Raw genomic sequence first — 21,881 nt, forward strand, 5'->3', positions numbered from 1 at the left:
ATACATATACATATATATATATACAAATATACATATACATATATATATATACAAATATACATATATATATATACAAATATACATATACATATATATATATATAAGTATATATATATGCACATATATACAAATAAGTACCTACATGTAGATACATATATATGCATGCACAAATATACATATATAGGCACAATATATATGCGCGTGTATACGCGCACGCTTTGGAACTAAGACTTTGGTACTTTGTACAAAGATGTATTTTCATTGCATAATTTATGCATTTCTTTCAGATATGCATGTTCTCTCTGTCTCCTACACACACACGCGTGCGCGCATATTCTCTTCGCCTTTCTTTTGCGAAACAACAATAATAGTATTAACAATAAAATTATACAAAATACCCCGACGCCAAGGACGGTCGGTGGAGAATAAATAGGAAAAGAGAACAGACTAGTAAACAAAAGATATACAAGAAAAACACTGGTATTTGCTACGAAAAACACAAAATGAGTAGCAAGGAAAAAAAGCTTACGGTAATGTTGGAGTTTAGAGTACCGTTTCTCTTTCGCAAAAACAATTTTCACTATGCTTGGGGAGGGGAAGTATCAACTATTTAGCAGTTCTTTTTTGCTATAGTTATTAAAAATGTGTTCGATAATTATTTATTCGTTTCACTAATCTGGTATACCATAATGTAAAAAGACTTTGATTTGCTGCAAATTATAGATATGGGCAGTGATTGAGCATTGGCTTATACGCAGATAATGCTTCTACTCTTTGTTTAAAATTATTATTGTTATAACAATATAATATTTGTTCGTTTAAAATAATAATTATTATTGGTTTCATTCATTTCTTTGCAGGACTGAAAGGAAAGCTACTTTGTGAAAGTGAAAACGGTACGTTATACTTCGGGATTACCAAAGCTTCGTGTGGAATGTTTCAAAAATAAACACCTATGAGGAGAGGAGAGAGGAAGAGAGAGCGAGGAAAAGAGCAGGGGTTACGTAATTGTTGGAGGGAAGAATGTACAGGTGTTACAGTTAGTATAAACATTTTGCTGGGTGGAAAAGTGGCAACGAAAAGCAGGAGAAAGTAAGAGAAAAAAATGTGGTGGGGGAGGAGAAAAAAATCATTATTAAAACTAAAGAATTATGTACTTCTTTTCCGTGATTTTCTAAGTGGATTTGAAATTCTTACCTGGCAAGATCTGTCCCATACACAGTGCCAAACTGAGTGAATTACGAAATATCTATTTTAAACACGTCAACAGCACGAGGGCAAAAAGGGAAAACAAAAGAAGCAGGCGCTTCTTTCACGGCTGCTTAATTATTGTATCAACAAGTAGTTTCTCTCTCCTTCTCACTTATTCAACTCCACTCTCTCTCTCTCTCTCTCTTCTCTTTCTTCCTCCTCAACTATAATCTCTCTCGCTCTCTCGCGCTTCTTCTTCAACTATACTCCTCTGTCTCTTCCTTTTTCTCTCTCAGCCCTCTTTCAATTACAGTTCTCTCTCTCTCTCTCTTTTCTCTTGCACCTCATCTTCATCTATATTCTGTTTTTTACTTCCTCTTTCTATCTCTCTCTACCTCTCTCTCTTGCTCCTTCCTCAACTATCGTTTATTTGTCTTTCTCTCTCCCTCTCTTCCTTCTTCGTAAACCATAGGTTTCTTTCTCCCCTTTCTTTAACCCGCTCTTCTTCGACTATACTCCTCTTTCTTTCTCTCTTGTCCCTCAACTATAGTTCACTGCCTTGCTCCTCCTCTCTCGCCTCTTTCTCAACTATAGTCCTCTTCCTCCCCTTTTCCTTTCACTCTCCCATCTGTAGTGCTCTCTTTCTCTTACTTGTTTCTTATCTCTAGTCCTCTCTTTCTCTCCATCTCACTCGTATCTGTTTTCTTTCAGACACAGCAATGTTGGAACCAAACGAAGCAACAAGTATTACTCTTAGATACCACTTCGTTATCTACATAACACTCAACTTTTACGCAAAACGTAGTCACAGTAGCATTGCTTGTATACATACATATATATATATATATATATATATATATATATATATATATATATATATATATAGGCTGACAGCTGATTTTATTGATATTAATCTAGAAACTGGCTCCTCTTTCAGCATCTGCTGTTATATATATGTATCTCTTGTTTATTATCATCATTTTTTATATCGATATTATTTTTTTCACCCTCTATTACGTTGTACTCTCTTTTTCTCCTCACCCCTTTTTTCCTGTTAATTACATATGTACATTCTCTGCACATCTATATGATTATTTTATATAAAATGTTTTGTGCCGAATACGAAGGGCTTCTGTGACCAAGAAAAGAAACAATTATTTTTATCCTCGTTATTGCGATTATTTACTATTAAGAATATCGAACTGTTTTGCATAGAACTGTTGTGGTGAATGAGGTTCAATGTTGCTGAGACTAACAGGAGTTGTTTCCCGCGTAATATTCCCTCCTAGGAGAGTTCAGGCGTAATTAACTAACTGAATTAATTAATTGATTGATAAAACAAATGAAGAGTCGTTTGAAATTAAATAAATTTCTGTACGATAAGATACGGATGAATAATCTAACGGTTCAGTCAATAGAACTACCTACTTAATTATAGTGAAAGCGACTGACTTTTCCCTTAACTGAATCCTCATTTAGAATCAGCTTTGGCACAGAATGACGAAGCAGTTCCATCGAATTAAAGATACAGTCTATTAGACGAGCTGTCATATAGTTTCTCACTGTGCTTTTTCACTCACAAAACTTGGAATACCTTTCCGTCTGAATTTTTTAAAACCGAAACCATAAAATTTCGTCTGAATTTTGGGAGTACAGGTGAAACAAGGAAACCCCTTGGGGTGAAGGTCCTACTTTCCTTGCTTGGAATTAGCGAAGTTACAGAATAGCTTGTAATTTTTTGGCAATGTTACTCTAGGTGCAATGCTGCCTTAAGGGATGAGTACACTAGGAAGCTGCCAGGGGCTTCGTGGATCCGAATCCAGGTAAAAAAAAAAAAGTCACGGGGCTTTTGTCTGGATCCCATAAATTGTGACTTTTTTTCCTAACCAAAAATATTGTCATTTTTACCGTGACTTTTTCCCTGTGATTTTATTACCGGTCACCGCGGATCCAGGGATTCGATTCTGATCTCCGTGTGCTGTGGTTTGCTTATCAGTAAATAAGTAAGGGTTCCCTTACTTCCGTGACCTTATCTCCTTTAATCTATAACAAAATATTTTCATTGTCACACCTGACAGCTGAACTGCCCCAGGCTTCCTTCCTGTTTTGAAATAACGTCCCTCACACTCCAACCTTTAATACCAATTAGATACCTGTCTTAAACTCCTTGGTACCGGATTGTTTTTTTCCCCCTCCATTACCAACATAGTTCGTTTGATCTAGTCTGGACTCAGAATATCTTACCTGTAAGATATGGGGGTCTTAACTGTAAACCAACTTACCTGTAAGATATGGAAGTCTGAAATTTCATTTGGCCCATGATTTCTCCTCGCCTTACTTTCTATCTTCCCTCTGTCTTTATCACTGGTTAACCCTATCTGAATCATCAATTAGATGGGGTTGGTTGGTACATGAGTCCCTTCTTGTGCTGAATGTGAATCAGAGATCATGGTAACATTGCTTGTGAGAGGGCAGATGGTTTGTTTATTGAAGTGGTTCTCAACCATTTTTTTTTTTTTTCATATGGATCCCTTTGATTTCTGTTTTACTTGCACAGACCCTCAGAGCCATTCAGTGTTTAAAAAATCCTATTCTCATAATTAAATATTATTAGAAATTGTATTAAAAATTGTTTAAAATATTTTGTGCAGTGTAGAAGTATATAACCAGTTTATTGGGCATAAATTCTAACAACAAAATCTTACGTGGACCCCAAAAGGGTTATATAACCCCTGGTTCAGAACCACAGATACCTACCAATACGATACACGATGAATTTTCTCTACTAAGTCTCCGCAATCAAGGTTCTGTGTTGATGCTTTCGTCTCATCAGTTTTGGGGGATGTCTTCAACTTTAAAGAATTGTGCATTTTCTTTGCTATTTGTTTAGGTTCCCAAATATGTGACTCTGTGTGGTGCAAGTGTCTTGATAACCGATGCTGGTGTGTTTACATCCCTGCAACTTAGCGGTTCGGCAAAATAGACCGATAGAATAAGTACTAGGCTTACAAAAGATAACTACAGATTTTACTTGTCTTGCAGACAATCCTTTCTATTATAGGCACAAGGCCTGAAATTTTAGAGGGGTCATCTAGTTGATTACATTGACCTCAGTACTCAACTGGTATGTATTTTATTCGACTTCAAAAGGATGAAAGCAGGGATGTGCCACCTGGGTAGGCAAGGTAGGCAGTGCCTACCCTGAATAAAATAGATTGATAGTAACATTTTCCTTTTATGGCAGAATATGCACCTAATGCAATAAAATTATGAAGATGTAGGAGTGGCTGTGTGGTAAGTAGCTTGCTTACAAACCACATGGTTCCAGGTTCAATCCCACTGCATGGCACATTGGGCAAGTGTCTTCTACTATAGCCTCGGGCCGACCAAAGCCTTGTGAATGGATTTGGTAGACGGAAACTGAAAGAAGCCCGTCGTATATATGTATATGTTTGTGTGTCTGTGTTTGTCCCCTCAACATTGCTTGACAACCGATGCTGGTGTGTTTACGTCACCGTAACTTAGCAGTTCGGCAAAAGAGACTGATAGAATAAGTACTAGGCTTACAAAAGAATAAGTCCTAGGGTCGATTTGCTTGACTAAAGGCGGTGCTCCAGCATGGCCACAGTCAAATGACTGAAACAAGTAAAAGAGTTACTCTGATTACTATACATAAAATGCAAAATATCTTATCTTTTTTGTAGATTAAGTAGGCATAATTCGCCCCTGCCTTTCAATTTCAGTATTAAAGCTACACATAATACTGCTGTAGTACAGTACACATGCTGCGTACATTCTTACAACGTTTTCTTTATGTGCTATAAAGGCAAAAGTAAATCTGCCTTCTTGTCAGTCATTGTGCCTGTGTTTTGCTTTTTTTTTTGTGTGTGTTTTACTACATAAATGTCGCCAACTATCTACCCTGAGTAATTACAGATGGCACGTACCTGGATAAAAGGTAAGGTTGCCCTCAGCGGAATTCAAACTCAGAAAGTAAAGACAGAAGAAATGCCACTAAGCAGCCTGATGTGCTAATGGTTCTGCCAGCTTGCAAACATAATGGTAAGAGATTAGCAAGACACAAAAGTCAGTAATATAATTGTGTCCTGTCCAAACCTAGAGTTGCTAGTATTCTGGAGCTAATGAATCTCAAATAAATGACATCTTTTCCTTGGAAACTGAGTTTATTTGCAACAACAGTAGTTAATGCATTCGCTTGGTCTCCCATGACTGAGTGTGCAGTGGACCAAAGGAGCGTGGCTGTAAACATGAAAGTCATCAAAGTACATCAAACCAATTAAGTTTACTCGATAAATACATTTTTCAATTCATGGCCATTGAAGCTAACAACTGTGGTCCTTCCACTTGGATGGTCATCTCTGACTCGGGGCTGAAATGGCACTGGACAATGCCTTTATATGCTGCCTGGCTGCTTCAAAGGATTTCAGTTGCTAACTTGAGGAGGGGCGATTCAGAAACTCTCCTTTCATCTTCTGTCACTATATTATAGAATATCAGATAAAGAAAAGAGAAATAGGAAAATGTCCAATCAATTTTCTAATTATTTGTTTGGTTTGTGTCTTTTTTTTTCTGTTTTGTATTTTCTTTAGGCACTGCTGTGCAGTTAAAAAGCTTGTTGTGCAACCACATAATTTTAGGTTCAATCCCACTGCACAGCACCTTGGACAAGTGTCTTCTACTATAGCCCTGGGCTGACCAATACCTTATGATAGAATTTGGTTGAGGGAGACTGTGTGGAAGCCTGTTGTGTGTGTGTGTCATCCTCATCATTTAACGTCCGCTTTCCATGCTGGCATGGGTTGGATGATTTGACTGAGGACTGGCGAACCAGATGCCTACACCAGGTTCCAATCTTATCTGGTAGAGTTTCTACAGCTGGATGCCCTTCCTAACACCAACCACTCCGAGAGTGTAGTGGGTGCTTTTACGTGCCACCGGCACGAAGGCCAGTTAGGTGGTACTGGCAACGGCCATGCTCAAAATGGTGTATTTTACGTGCCACCATATATATATATATATATATATATATACATATTCTTTTCTGTTCTAGGCACAAGACCCAAAATTTTGGGGAAGGGGGCCAGTCGGTTAGATCGACCCCAGTACACAACTGGTACTTAATTTATTGATCCCCCAAAAGGATGAAATGCAAAGTCAACCTCAGCGGAATCTGGACTCAGAATGTAAAGACAGACGAAATACCACTAAGCATTTCGTCCAGTGTGCTAACATTTCTGCCACCTCTCTGCCCTTATATATATATATATATATATATATATATGTATTTATAGACCTATACCAAAATTTGGTAAAAATATTGTATGTTATCAACGTTGGTCTGGATATTGCATCGAAATGATCATAGGTCATAATAAAGTTTTTACAATGGATCATCTTTTAGCTCTTTTTAAAATTTATATATATATATATATATATATATATATATATATATATATTGGCTAATGCCGGTGTTGCATAATTTGGCCATTAAGTGCACCCTTCAATCATTGGGCGATATGCTGTGCTTGTGAAGAGCTGTCGAACCAAGTGAAATCATAGTTGTGACCAATGACAGTGCCGCCTGACTGACACCTGTGCCGGTGGCATGTAAAAAGCACCTTCCCAAGGAAAACACATTTTCCCAAATTGAGCAAACAAAATCCCGAATCAATAAAGGAATATTCTGACAAGTGTGAAAGTCTTTTGAATAAATTTGAAAGTAGATCCAAAGAAATACAAGATAACAAAATTGAACTAAGTGTTTTTGAAACACTTTTTGATATTTTGTCCTGAGAGGGACTCTGGATTCTTTATAATTAGAATTAATTGATTTGCACTCAGATAACCTAATAAAATCGAAATATAATAATAATGTCTTTATTGGACTTCTACAAATCTATGAATTCAGAGAAATTCCATGCTTTACATAAAAATGTCTTGAAATTCACATCTCCATTTTCAACAACTTACCAATGTGAGCATTTTTTTCTTTTTTTTTTCTCAAATTGAATTATGCAAAAAATCATCTTTGTACCAGATTTACTGATGAAAACCTGAGTAACGAACTTAGAAGAGCAATTTTTTCAAAGTCATGTGATATTCCTAAACTTCCAAAAAGAAGAAAAAGCTGTTTAGTCCTTCTCACTAAACAAAACCAAATTTTAATGTTAAGGTTAATTAGCTTTGATAGAATTATCGCTAGGATAAATTTGTTTAAATATGTCATTTACATATTATGTTATTTAGGTAATAATGTCATTTTTCAAAATTAAATTTGGTCAGTGCTTGATTGTTATAATTTCTCCAACATGAGGAATAGGTTCATTTTGAAAAACATAGAATACCTCATAAGTGATATAAATATCCTAAATTCAGTAGCGGAGTTAATGAAGATGTTACGCATTAATTTAATATGTTAAACTTATCTTTATTAATGTATATTGAATTATACATAGATATATACAAGACTTACACAGATATAAGTGTTAGAACTTGTGGTCTGCCCGTGGACCTTTTTCATTGGAAATTTTTGCCCACCAGGCTAAAAAGTTTCCCCACCCCTGGTTTAAAGAGATCTAAATTAAATTCCATCAAACTTTCATGTTAATTTATATTCCAAGTACCAACTTCATGATGATAATTATTCTACTCAGTTCTTCATTATTTTCAAAGTTAATTGAAACAAAGACAATATATTTCGGTGAAAACATGGTAACAAAATATTTACCCTGAATAAAGAAAGAGGTCTAATGTTTCAGGCAGTATGCCCTTTATCAAGAAAAAGAAGAGAGAATTCCAAATATAAAATGCTCATAGAATCCTTCATTATTTTCCTGCTCGTTGTACTTGACTATCTTTAGCAATTCTTTTAGTTTGTCATAATCAATTTTCTAAAGATCTTCTCATCCTGAAAGTGATACATAAATGCCATTGTGAAGAAACCACCAATATTCAATCTGATTATTCAGTTTTGTTAGACTTAAATTGTGAAACTTAATCATCTGAAAGAAATGTTTCATTTTTAATTATTTTTCAAAAAAAACCCCCTCTTTTATCAGTCTTTGATTTCAGTTAAAGAACCATAAAATTATTATCTTAATGAATTCTGTTCTTAATGTCAGTGAGTTGGGTGTTGGTGGTGGTAGCAGTGATGGTGGTGGAGGTAGTGTTGTTGCTGGCACTGCTGCTGTTGTTGTTCAGCTCTTGATTATCCCTGGGAAGGCCTATAATCAGAGGCTTCTCAGCCATACCCACCCCTCCTTTACTCAAGCATTGCAAATCTAGAACTGCTTCTTCCAATATGTCCCTCATCTCCCAGATTATCATTATTGTTGTTTTTCATGACAGAAGGTAATTTCATTGAAATTTCGTTGCTATATTTAGCAGGCCGAGTGACCCCCATGGAAACTCTCATTATTTGAATCATCACCATCACCATCACCATCATTTAACGTCCGTTTTCCATGCTAGTATGGGTTGGAGAGTCTGACAAGAGCTGGTAAGGCCAGGGCCTGCACCAGGTTTCATTGTCTGTTTTGGTACTGTCTCTATGGCTGGATACCCTCCTTCCTCACTGCAACCACCCTGCAGAGTGCACTGGGTTCTTTTTATGTGGCACCAACACTGATTAACTTGCAAGGCAAAAAACCCCGTAGCTGGGAGATTTATGTTGAATTGTGGATTGACAAAACCCTTAGAGCTTTATGGCATTTCTTATGACTCTTTATCTTCTGGGTTTGAATCCAACCAAGGCCTGCTTTGTTTTTTCATTCTTATGGGGTCTATAAAATAATGTATCACTACAACACTGTAGTCATTATAATTGACTGGCCTCTTCCCACTCTTTTTCTTGGTCCATATAGTCTGTCTGTGTCACATTTTTGGTGGAGTGACCCATATCTTGTTAGCAACTTCCTTGTCTTTCTGTCTAATCTGTTTAGTTTGTCTACTGTCCATGCAATTACCTCTGCTCCATATCTAAGGAGTGAAACCGCCCAGGTGTTGATAGCTTCAATCTTATTCCGTCCATTTAATTTCAACTCAAGGATCAATCTCAGTCTGCACAAGTACCCCACCTTAAATTTTTCTGTCATTTCTTTCTCCATTAATTTCTCCATTTCCAAAATCCCCAAGTACTTATAGCTCATCTTTTCTATCTGCTTCATAACCCCCACCCCCGATGGTATCGTTAGCCCGTCCATACATTTGATTTTGCCTCTCTTCAAGGCTAACACACCACACTTTCTCAGTCCAATTTTCATTCTGGATATCAGCACTGAAAGTATACACCGTATCAATGAGGGAACTGACTTGGGATTCATCTTTACCATAAAGTTTGAGGTCATCCATGAATAACAAATGGTTGACATTTTGCTGGTGGCTTTTGAATACTTACCCAGCTTTTGCTTTCCTCAGAATCAAACACAGTACAAAGATCAGTGGCGATAGGCAGTCTCCTTGGAAGATGTCCTTCCTAATTTCTACTGTCCCTAAACCTCTTCCATATTCTGTCAGGTCCGTCCTCCACTTCGCCATACTTTTTCCAAGCAATCACTCAACATTCGATGCAATACCAAATAGGTTCATACATTCCATAATCCAAGAATGTGGGATCATATCATACACCTTACGATAATTGATCCATGACACGTTTACATTAGTTTTCCTCCCCTTGAAGTCTCCAAGTACAGTTTTATCTGCCAGGAGTTGATCCTTGGTACCTCTGCACTTGCAACCCTTCTGCTCATGTGGCAGGACTCCATTTTCCCCCAGATGTCCATACATTGACTCTGTGACTATTCCAGTCAATAGTTTCTACATAAGTGGCAAGCAGGATATCGGCCTGTAATTGTCTACCATATTACCTTTTTCGATTATTATTATTATTGTTCAGTAGTTTTATTTTTATAACGTGCTTTCACTTCACTACCGAGTGCAGCTCTGTGTGCCTTGGGTATGTGCTGTGGTTTGCTGTGATGCTCTTATGGTTACTGTATTGAAAGTGTTTTGCGTAGGATGTGTGCTGTGCCCAGTAACGCAATTTTCTGTATGTTATATATATTTGTAAGTCCTGGTGTTTTTGTTATGTATTTGTCTGAATATTTTTTTATTTTACCTAAGGCACCTACTATGATAGGAATTGTTTCTGTTTTTAGATTCCACATTCGAGTTACTTCTATTTCCAGGTCTTTGTATTTAGAAAATTTCTCCATTTCTTTTAGGGAAACATTGTCATCTGCTGGTATTGATACATCAATTAGAAAGCATTATTATTATTATTATTATTATTATTATTTTTATTATTATTATTATTATTATTTTTATTATTATTATTATTTTTATTATTATTATTATTATTATTCCACGAAGGTCAACTTTGCCTTTCATCTCTTCCCCAAAATTGTTGCCCTTGTGGAAAAATTTGAAACCATTATAATTATTATTATTATTATTATTATTATTGAACATGGTCGATGCCATGTCCGCCTGACTGGCTCCCATGCTGGTGGCACATAAAAAGATCAACGAATCATGGCTGATGCTAGTACCCCTGACTGGCTCTTGTGTTGGTGGCATGTAAAAAGCACCATCCGAACGTGATCGATGCCAGGCCCACATCGATAATGGTTGGCTTTAGGAAGGGCATCCAACTGTAGAAACCTTGCCAGATCAGATTGGAGCCTGGTGCAGCAGCCGTTGGCTCCCCAGACCTCAGTCAAACAGTCCAACCCATGCCAGCATGGAAAATAGACGTTAAACAAAAAATAATGATGATGATGATGATGGTGATGATGATGATAATGATGATGATGATGATGATGATTAAGCACTGGAAATGGTATCACATAAAAAGCGCCCTGCATATTCTGTGAAGTGGTTGGCGTTTAGAAAGGCATCCAGCTGTAGAAATCATGTCGAAACAGACTACGAAACCTGGTGTGAACCTTGGCCTTGCCAGATCCTGTCAAGCTGTCCAAGCATGGAAAACATGTTAAATGATGAAAAGATGATTATGATATGGGATATTCTAATTTATACAGAAAATAAAAAAAAATTTAAACAAAATACAACACCCTAGAACCACATCAATTGATTTTCCTGCAAAACTAGGTGATCCTGGTGATATTATTATGCATATAAGATAATTGCAAAGTCTGTGGAATTGAATAATAATTGGTAACAGTTGAATAGTCAAGTGTTTTGAAAGCCATTAATGCTGTTTTATGATGTTGCAACATAATGGAAGGACATCAGAGAAGATTGGATATTGTAATAGATAGGACTGGTGCCTTTACATTCAACTTAATGAGCTTTTAGCTTTATTTATAGTATAGGGGGTACAAATGTGTGTGTGTGTGTGTGTGTGTGTATTCATTTCTTTTATTCTTTTATTCGTTTCAGTCATTTGACTGCGGCCATGCTGGAGCACTGCCTTTAGTCGAGCAAATTGACCCCAGGACTTATTCTTTGTAAGCCTAGTACTTATTCTATTGTTCTCTCTTGCTGAACCACTAAGTGATGGGGACGTAAACACACCAGCATCGCTTGTCAAGCGATGGTGGGGGGACAAACACAGACACACAAACATGCATATATATATATATATATATATATATACACACATGACAGGCTTCTTTCAGTTTCCGCCTACCAAATCCACTCACAAGGCTTTGGTCAGCCCAAGGCTATAGTAGAAGACACTTGCCCAAGATGCCATGCAGTGGGACTGAACCCAGAACCATGTGGCTGGAAAGCAAGCTACTTACCACACAGCCACTCCTGCGCCTATATATATATATATATATATATATATATATATATATATATATATATATATATATATATATATAAGAAGCCCGTATATATATATGTATGTATGTATGTGTGCTTGTGTGTCTGTGTTTGTCCCCCCAACATCGCTTGACAACTGATGCTGGTGTGTTTACGTCCCTGTAACTTAGAGGTTCGTCAAAAGAGACCGATAGAATAAGTACTAAGCTTCCAAACAATAAGTGCTGGGGGTCGATTTGCTCGACTAAAGGCAGTGCTCCAAATGACTGAAACAATTAAAAGAGTAAGGCACTAGCAAGGTTGTCATATAACTTGCAAGACAGAAAAGAACAGACGAAACAGAAAGGGGGGAAAGCCCCCACCCCTTGCTACTAAGAAGAAATATCTGGGAAGTGGAGATGGTGGTTTTATGCCAGGTGTTGAAAGGCTGAAGTATGGTAAAGTGACAAGCACAGGTGATCCTGCTATAGAGGAGGTATGTGGCTTTTAGGCTATTGACATCAAATAGGAAGATCTGCAAACAGATCTCTGACTTGTTTTGGAGAATTTCAGGCAGTTGCTTCCTCTAGAGTCATATTCCAATGATGAACATATTCGTGACAAAAAAAATCATGTAAAAAAAAAAAAATCGCTGAAAATAATCGCTGGATTTTGCAATTAATTTCGATTATTCCCAAAATTTATTTCCAAGTTACAAAAAATGTTATTGTACAGAAAAGTTCATTGCAAAAAAATCATGTAAAAAAATCACTGAAAACAGTCACACTAATGAAAACTTGGGACTCCAAAATTTCATGATTCTGGGTCTGGATTCAGTGTAGAATGTTTTTGATTTACTCACAGAGTTGAGCTGATTCCAAAATGGTATAATATGTTGGGCTATGGCCTCTAGGAGTAAAGTTGAAAAAGTGTGACACACTGAAACACTGATATTCGCATCGTGCTAGAGCAAACTCTCAAAGAGTAAGAAGATGAGCATAAAATAGGATACAGATAGGAGGTCATGAGAAGGGGGGAGAGAGTGTGGATGCTTTCAGAGGAGGGTGAGAAGGGAAGTAAATAGGTGGAGGTGGAGGTTAATGTAGGGAATGATGAACAAGGGTGGGGTTGCATATGATGTGAAATACCTGTATGGAGAGGGATGAGGGGAGGAGACATGGGAGTGGCTCAGGAAGGAGAATAGACAGAAAGTAGGTGAAAGGTGTAAGAGTAGTGGAGAGAGAGATATAGGGATACATAAGAGACTATAATGAATTACTCTGAATATCCAGGGGGTTCCCTAGAAGTAACTGATAGCTTCTGGTGGTACTAGGGTCATATAATCAGCAGTGATGGGGTTATGGTGGAAAGTGGATAGCTAGAGTAAGCATGGAGTAGGAAAAAGTTCAAGGAGGTAATATTGTATTACTTCTGATGGTGACAGAGAGAGAGAAACTCTCTGTTTAAATGAAGGATAGATTGTATGATGCTTGGGAATATATAATATATATATATAATAATAATAATAATAAATGTGCCCTTTTAAAGCCTACCCAGGCTCATCGGCTCGGTTTCCCGGTTTCAATGGCGTATGTGTTCCCCAGCTGGACGGGACGCCGGTCCATTGCAACGTTATGCATTTTTGCCAGCTGAGTGGACTGGAGCAATGTGAAATGAAGTGTTTTACTCAAGGACACAACACGTCGCCCGGTCCAGGAATCGAAACCACAATCTTACGATCATGATGCTGACACCCTAACCACTAAGCCACGCATCTCCACAATATATATATATATATATATATATATATATATATATATTGTGCTTATTTTGTACAGTGCTTTGGGACACTACAGCTCATCAGAAAGGGGCAAAATAGGGGACAGAAAGTAGTTATAGATTAAGTAAAGAAAGAAGTAATGAAAGCCCAAAGTGCACAGTACACAAAATAAAATGCAAGAAAAACTGAAAAGTGAACAGTAAGAGTAGTAAAAAGGAAAGGGTGCCCCAGGGGCAGTGTTGGCAAATGTGATTTGGGATAGTTGATGGTAGTGAATCAAGGGCATTTATTGCGATGGAGGGGCAAAATATTCTAAAGGAACAAAATATGTTGCATTGGGCACATAATGATAGGGTTCATGAATAGTGAAATGAAATGAGTCAAGAGGGAAACTGGATGTAAGAGGTGTTGGATGCAGGTCAATCTGCACCAAGAAGTTTCACTTTGTGTGCTTTAGTTTCGTTACTATAGCAACAGTCCGGATACTTATTGTTCAAATCGCGCGCACGTACATACACACACACACACACACATATCAGCAGTCCAACTCATGCCAGCATGGATAACGGACGTTAATGAATGATGATGAGATAAATAGACAAACTGATTGATCTATCCATCCATCTATCTACCTGTCTGTCTGTCTGTCTATTTATCTATCTATCTATCTATCTATCTATCTATTTTTCTATCTATCTATAGATAGATAGATAGATAGATAGATAGATAGATAGACAGACTGACTGACTGACTGACCGACAGACAGGTAGATAGATCGCTAAAAAAATTTGGCGTGAGAAGACCCGGCAAGCCAAGTGAGATCGTTGCCGGTGCCCCTGGACTGGCTCTTGTGCGGGTGGCACATAAAAGACACTATTTCGAGCGTGGCCGTTTTCGTGCGGGTGACACGTAAAAGCACCCACTACACTCTCTGAGTGGTTGGCGTTAGGAAGGGCATCCAGCTGTAGAAACTCTGCCAAATTAGATTGGAGCCTGGTCTAGCCATCCGGTTGCACCAACCCTCAGTCAAATCGTCCAACCCATGCTAGCATGGAAAGCAGACGTTAAACGATGATGATGATGATGATGATGATGATAGTGTTTTCCTGTTCATGAAAAGATGTAGAACTGAAGCTTTAAAAAAAGAAACAGGAATCTTTTATAAAACTATAAACCATAATAATAGAATGTGGCGCAGGGGGACAACAAAGGAGCCAAAAAAAAAAAAACAAGAAAAATCATAAACAGAAGTGGACATATAAGAAACTCTTCACTTAAGGACTAAAAGGTTTACATAATTTCCATGGAACATTCAGCTAAGGGAGGTTACTCTCAAATAGTTTACAAGAGTTATTTTGATTGTCTCCCCTTAGTTCGCGGTCAGCAAAAGATTATTAGTTTTCCTACGTAGAATTAGTTCTTAGAATTCAGGAAAGGCAGCGTCTTTAACCGTTACAATTCCTTCCACATGATGTCTGTGATGTTCAGCTTGAATTTCTGTGACTGAAGACAGGGCCGTGGTAGGGTAGATGTGAAGTATAGTTTCAAGTGGAAGTCAGCTTGAAAAGGTTGATGAAGGCTACAATTCACTGGACCAGAAAATTAAAAGCTATAGTCGAAGGCGAGAACTGCATAACAATGGGAACCTGACTACAGAATCTTATAGAAGAGGAAAAAAAAAAAGAGAAAAACAGAAAGATTAGGCTCAGGTGCGGCTGTGTGCTAAGAAGCTTGCTTACCAACCACATGGTTCTGGGTTCAGCCCCTCTGTGTGGCACCTTGGGCAAGTGTCTTCTATAGCCCCGGGCCCACTAAAGCCTTGTGAATGGATTTGGTAGACGAAAACTGAAAGAAGCCCACCACATATATGTATATATATATATATATATATATATATATATATGTGTGTGTTTGTGTGTCTTTGCATCTGTGTTTGTCCTCCCGTCATAACATGACAACTAGTGTTGGGGTGTTTATGTCACTATAACTTAGCAATTCAGCAAAAGGGAGCGATAGAATAAGCACCAGGCTTTTAAAAAATAAGTTATGGGGGCCAATACATTCAACTAAAAAAATTCTTCCGGATGGTGCTACAGCATGACTACAGTCAAATGATTGCAATAAGTAAAAAAAAAATAATATATAACGGTTAAGATTGATTAGTTACACAATAATATAAAATGGTGGAGCCAGCAGTTGTAACGATAAAAATTTGTTGTTATAACGACATGTTGTAGGATGGGAAAGATGAACAATGCATGAAGTTTTAAGGAAATATTAATTTTTACCCATTACATTATACAATGCCTTGCCTCGATGGACAGGTGATAAAATCATAAAGCATGTGAAGTAAACATAGATTATCTTAGTAGTAATCCACAGAAAGAGATAGAGTGATGTTGTGAGCTAGTGAGAGTGAGAGAGTGCAGGACGAAATAACTGCTTCGTTGGTGAGATACCATAGTTGTTCTTTCTCCCCTTCTCTTTTGAGATGGCATTTTGTTCAGCCGGTCAGCCAGTCTCCGTTCTCATCAAGTGACCACTGATTTTTGCTTGTGGGTTCTTGCTTTTATAACTATCCAGAAGAATAGACATATCGTTGAGAGCAATGGGCTTTGTTGGTGGTACTGTGATATATATATATATATATATATAAAAGATAATAAGAGTGAAAAAACTACAGAAGGCTTGTGTTAGATGGTTAAAGTATATATTTAAATTATGTCAGAAAAATGTTAGAAAAATGTTATAAAATCTTTTTGGTATATAAACATTGTATTTTGAGAAATAACCGGTTTCGTGTTGTCTTTTCAAATTTCTCTACTTCCCGGCAAGCCAAGTAAGATCGTTGCCAGTGCCCCTGGACTGGTTCTTGTGCGGGTGGCACATGAGATGCACCATTTTGAGCGTGGCCGTTGCCAGTACCGCCTGACTGGCTCCCGTAGAATTTTCGAGCGAGATCGTTGCCAGTGCCCCTGGACTGGCTTGTGCGGGTGGCACATAAAAGACACCATTTCGAGCGTGGCCGTTTTCGTGCGGGTGACACGTAAAAGCACCCACTACACTCTCTGAGTGGTTGGCGTTAGGAAGGGCATCCAGCTGTAGAAACTCTGCCAAATTAGACTGGAGCCTGGTGTTGCCATCCGGTTTCACCAGTCCTCAGTCAAATCGTCCAACCCATGCTAGCATGGAAAGCGGACGTTAAACGATGATGATGATGATGATGATGATATAAATATATACATGCATGTGTGTGTGTGTTAATACATATATATATATATATGAGAAGAGCCATTTTAACGATGCGTCCTGCCCTAACTCTTCGAAACACCAGTGTTTTAATGGTGGCAGCTGATGAAGGATATGTTCTCTATGTGGCCTGCGTGTTTTTTGTACCTTTTTTATCGTTTTGTCCATGTTTTTTTTCAACGTCATGTACCTAGATATGTATCTATATGTACATGTAGATGAAGGTATGTACATACATGTACATATATATGCATATACTCATATATTTTATATATATATATATATATATATATATATATATATATATATATATATATATATATATATATATAGCTGTGTGCGTGTATGCATAAAGCCTGTTCATTCTATCTTGTGTTATAATATTTTGCATGAATTCTGCAGATATTAATGGATTTTCATATGTATATCCAGTAAAAGAATTTCTGCTGTGTGATAGCATATGATAGCTGATTCCGGTGGAAGAGCTTTGTAAAGCATGTTATAAGGTTATTACCCAAATGATATTACATAACTCAAACACATGTTGAATGGAAAGCTGTCTGACCAGTATAATCTGTCACAGAATAGCACAGAATAATTCTCAATAAATAATAAACACTAAGTTAGGCTACTTAGAACTATGGCATTAAACTACATGGTGTAAAGATAGCAGAGATTTAGACAACTTAGACAAATTACAACACACACACACACGTGTGTATATAATTGCAGTGTTTTATCGCTATGGTTAAAGTGATAAATCATGGATTATATAATAAACCAATTTTCATGTCATTCATCCTTCTTTTTATCTCTGTTTTAGTATTTTTTTCCTCTTTTCTTTCTTTTTTTTTTTTTGTTTTTGTTTTTCTTCATAGAACCAGCTTGAAACATAAACGGACAAAAAAAAACTTTTCATAAAACAGAATCCAAGAACGGACTGTTGGGGGGTCTGTGTTGGCAAGATTAATCACCATCGTCACCTATCATCATCACCATCACCACCACCACTACCACTACTGCCATCATCATCATCATCATCATCATCATTATCATCATCGTCGTCGTCGTCGCCACCACCACTACCCCTGCCACCGCCGCCGTCGCCACCGCCGCCGTCGGCACCGCCGTCGGCACCGCCGCCGTCGCCACCACCGCCGCCGCCGCCGCCACCAATCTGAGACATTGATTTAAGTGTGTGTGTATGTGTGTTTGTGTGTGTGTGTACAGATGTGGTAGACACTCCTACCTCTCCTTTTATGTCCTATTGGGGGTAACCAAGTATCCGCCCATCTATCATACTGTACCCTCTCACCTGGCTCACACCCACTTCCCATGATTCCCTCCCTCAGCTGAAAGGTCTTTGTCTTGCAAACTCCTTAGTGACCCAGCTGATCCCTCATAAAAAGCACCTGTGTAAAAACTACCTGTGCTGGAGGCCACATAAAAATCCCCCAGCACGCTTTGTAAAGTGGTTGGCATTAGGAAGGGCATCCTGTGGTAGGGACCATGCCAGGTGAGATAATTGGAGCCTGGGGCTGCTCTCCAGCCTGCCAGCTCCTGTCAAAAGTCCAACCCATGCCAGCATGGAAAATGGACGTTACATGATGATGATGAAGTGTGACCATCAAATGAAACAATGGAAGACAAGTTTAAAAAGCAAAGAGAAGAGAAAAATATGATCTGCCAGAGATTGTAATTATCCTCGTCAAGAGAGCAATCAAGTCAGACAAGTAGCCACACACACACAAACGTATATATACATGCACACACACACACACACATATATACGCATGCATACAAACACATGCACACACACATATACACATGCACACACTTGCAGACATACACGCACACACACACACATGTACACATACACACATATGCATACACACACACATACACATAAACGCACACACACACACACATAGAGATACATATATTTCTTTCATTCTTTTACTCTTTTATTTGTTTCAGTCATTTGACTGTGGCCATGCTGGAGCACTGCCCTTATTCGAGCAAATCGACCCCAGGACTCATTCTTTGTAAGCCTAATATTTATTCTATCAGTTTCTTTTGGCCTTTTGCTGAACTGCTAAGTTACAGGGATGCAAACACACCAACATTGGTTGTCAAGCGATGGTGGGGGCACAAACACAGACACACAAACATATACATACACACACACACACACATATATATATATATATATATATATGATAGGCTTCTTTTAGTTTCCATCTACCAAGGCTATAGTAGAAGTCACTTTCCCAAGGTGCCATGCAGTGGGACTGAACCTGGGAGCATATGGTTGGTAAGCAAGCTACTTACCACACAGCCACTCCTGCACCTTAATGCATATTGGTTTCTTAGAGTGGAAATGGAATATGGTTTAAGGTATGCCTCAGTGGTTATGAAAATTGTGTAGGTATGTGGTTTGGGGTTCAATCCTACTGCCTGGCATTTAGAATGAACGTCTTCTGTTACAGCTTTAAGTCAACTAGAGTCATGTGAGTGAAATGTAATGGATGGAAACTACATGGAAGCCTATGAGAGGGCTCTTTCTGTTTTGGTGTTGTTGATTTAATCCATTGCCTAATTTTGCATAAGCACCTGGCATCTCAACAGAAATATTGTAACAAAAGGGTCAACAAATGATTAATTTAACCCTTTTGATACCAACCCACCTGAAACCACCTCTGGCTCTGAGTACAAATGTCTTGTTTTCATAAGTTCTGAATTAAAATCTTCCACTAAACCTTAGTCACAATTTATGTTTCTAACACCAGCTTAATGATAATTAAGTTATTTTAATAAATTCTTTGTTATATTCAAAATTAACTGAAAGAAACAGAGAGCATCTCAACAGAAATATGGTAACAAAAGGGTTAAACATCAACTCTATGGAGTTTAATAGTCTGGAAAGAACAAACTGTATTTCTTTATTAAATCTCATTACAAGAACCTTTATACATCGACATTGGCATGGTGATATGTTGCCATTTTGTCTGTTAATTGTTTCTTAATTAACAATAACACATCATGTGACAAATGAAACAAAAGCATTCTCACTTGCAAAGGAAAACACCAAGGTAAGGATTACCTGCAAAGGATAACACCAAGGTAAGGATTACCTGCAAAGGAAAACACCAAGGTAAGGATTACCTGCAAAGGAAAACACCAAGGTAAGGATTACCTGCAAAGGAAAACACCAAGGTAAGGATTACCTGCAAAGGAAAACACCAAGGTAAGGATTACCTGCAAAGGAAAACACCAAGGTAAGGATTACCTGCAAAGGATAACACCAAGGTAAGGATTACCTGTGGATTTTCTTCTTTTCTTCTTTTATCTTTCTACAGAATAAATTATTGTGAATGTTGGAGATACTGTTGCTAGGATACAGAGATTGCTGCTGCTGCTCTTACGGTTCTTGTGGTATAGCTCCCAGTCAATTGGTCAGATCTATCTTTGTTCTATGATCAAAAGCATTCTATCCATGCCCATCCCAGCTTTTATTTTTTAAGCGCTGTGTGGTACAAGACTGTGACGTTAAGAAGACTGCTTCCCAACCATGTGGTCTTAGGTTCAGTTCCAGTACGTGGTACAACAGCCTCAAGTTGACCAAAGCCTTTTGAATGGAAGCTTGTTGTATGCATGTATGTATATATGCATGTATGTGCACGTGTGTGTGTGTGTGTGTGTATTCTTGTCTAGACATCACGTGATGGTGGAAAATAAGCACCATTGTCACACAAGTGAGGCTGTTGGTTTCCATTCTCCTGTGAAAAATACGTCTGACCATGGGAAAAATATTACCTTGCTTGGAAGCAGGTGAAGATTGGTGACAGGAAGAGCATCTCACCGTAGAAATCTGCTGCAACAAATTCTATCCGACTCATGCCAGCATGGAAATGTGAACATTTGATGATGATGATGATGATGACGATGACGACAATGATGACGACGATGATGATGATGATGACAACTATGATGACAATGATGATGACAATGATGATGATGATGTCGGCAATGATGATGATGATGACGACGACGATGATGACAATGATGATGATGATGAAAGTTTAAAACCTAAAGAATAAGACCAGTCTTTGATGCTGAAAACATATTCAAAGTGTCTAAAAATTGAAAATGTAAGGAAGCAGGAATAAAACAAAAAAAAAAGGGTCGCACAGACACTCCTTTATCAGTTTCTAATTTCATAGAAGAAAAAAAAAATACCGTGAAGCTACCATTTGTCCAATTGAAACCTGTAATTAATTATATTCTGGTTCATCAGTCAATAAAATAACAAAATAAAAACAAAATAGGTAATAACTTTCAAACAACCGTTTTAAAATCTGTGTTATGACTAACGAGTCCTTGATATTGATGCGTTGCCCTCCTTATAAAGATCTGTTATAAATGAAGAGTCTGTTGCTTTGTTATTGATGATGTCTATTGATAAAAAAAATCTATCTGGTTAATGTCTGTTTTTCCAGCTGACAATTAATCATTCATGTTGTATGTCAACGACTTTCTGATCTTTTGTAAAGCCACTTGTTGGGTTTTGCCTTCTTTCTGTAGAATAGTTTTGAAAATCTTCCAGGCTGCTGGGAGTATTTTGTTGTTGTAGTCTGTTGTTACCAGTCTGTTGCAGTCTTTTAGGTTGATAGCAAGGTTAACAGACGAATAGAAGATGTCCTGTGAGATGTGAGATGAAAATAATAGCGTGTCCCATACGATACGAATTGCCCTGCCTGTAACCACCATCCGTTAACTGATGATTAAGCTGGCAATGAGGATGATGATGGTAGTGGTGGTGGCAGTGGTGGTGGTGGTGATGGTAGTGGCAGCGGCAGTGGTGCTGGTG

The 21,881-nt window shown here is 37.9% G+C and overlaps 1 protein-coding gene across 5 annotated transcripts in view; it reads right to left on the reverse strand.

Annotated features, from left to right (window-relative positions):
• LOC106875048 (dual specificity protein phosphatase 3) overlaps positions 1–1,579 on the reverse strand; it is an 85,573-nt gene extending 83,994 nt beyond the window's left edge. For 2 of the 5 annotated variants that reach the window (XM_089350228.1, XM_089350229.1), the window contains exon 1: positions 1,198–1,549. In XM_089350228.1, coding sequence (XP_089206354.1) covers positions 1,198–1,216 — 19 coding nt within the window. In that variant the 5' untranslated portion in view covers positions 1,217–1,549. Of the gene's footprint in view, positions 1–1,197 lie in introns of all 5 variants that reach the window. The other 3 variants (XM_014923009.3, XM_089350226.1, XM_014923010.3) reach the window with 3 other exon arrangements.
• Between the last annotated feature and the right edge of the window lie 20,302 nt (positions 1,580–21,881).

Source organism: Octopus bimaculoides, chromosome 4 (genome assembly GCF_046866305.1).
Source record: "Octopus bimaculoides isolate indiv1 chromosome 4, ASM4686630v1, whole genome shotgun sequence".
NCBI classification, from domain to species: domain Eukaryota; kingdom Metazoa; phylum Mollusca; class Cephalopoda; order Octopoda; family Octopodidae; genus Octopus; species Octopus bimaculoides.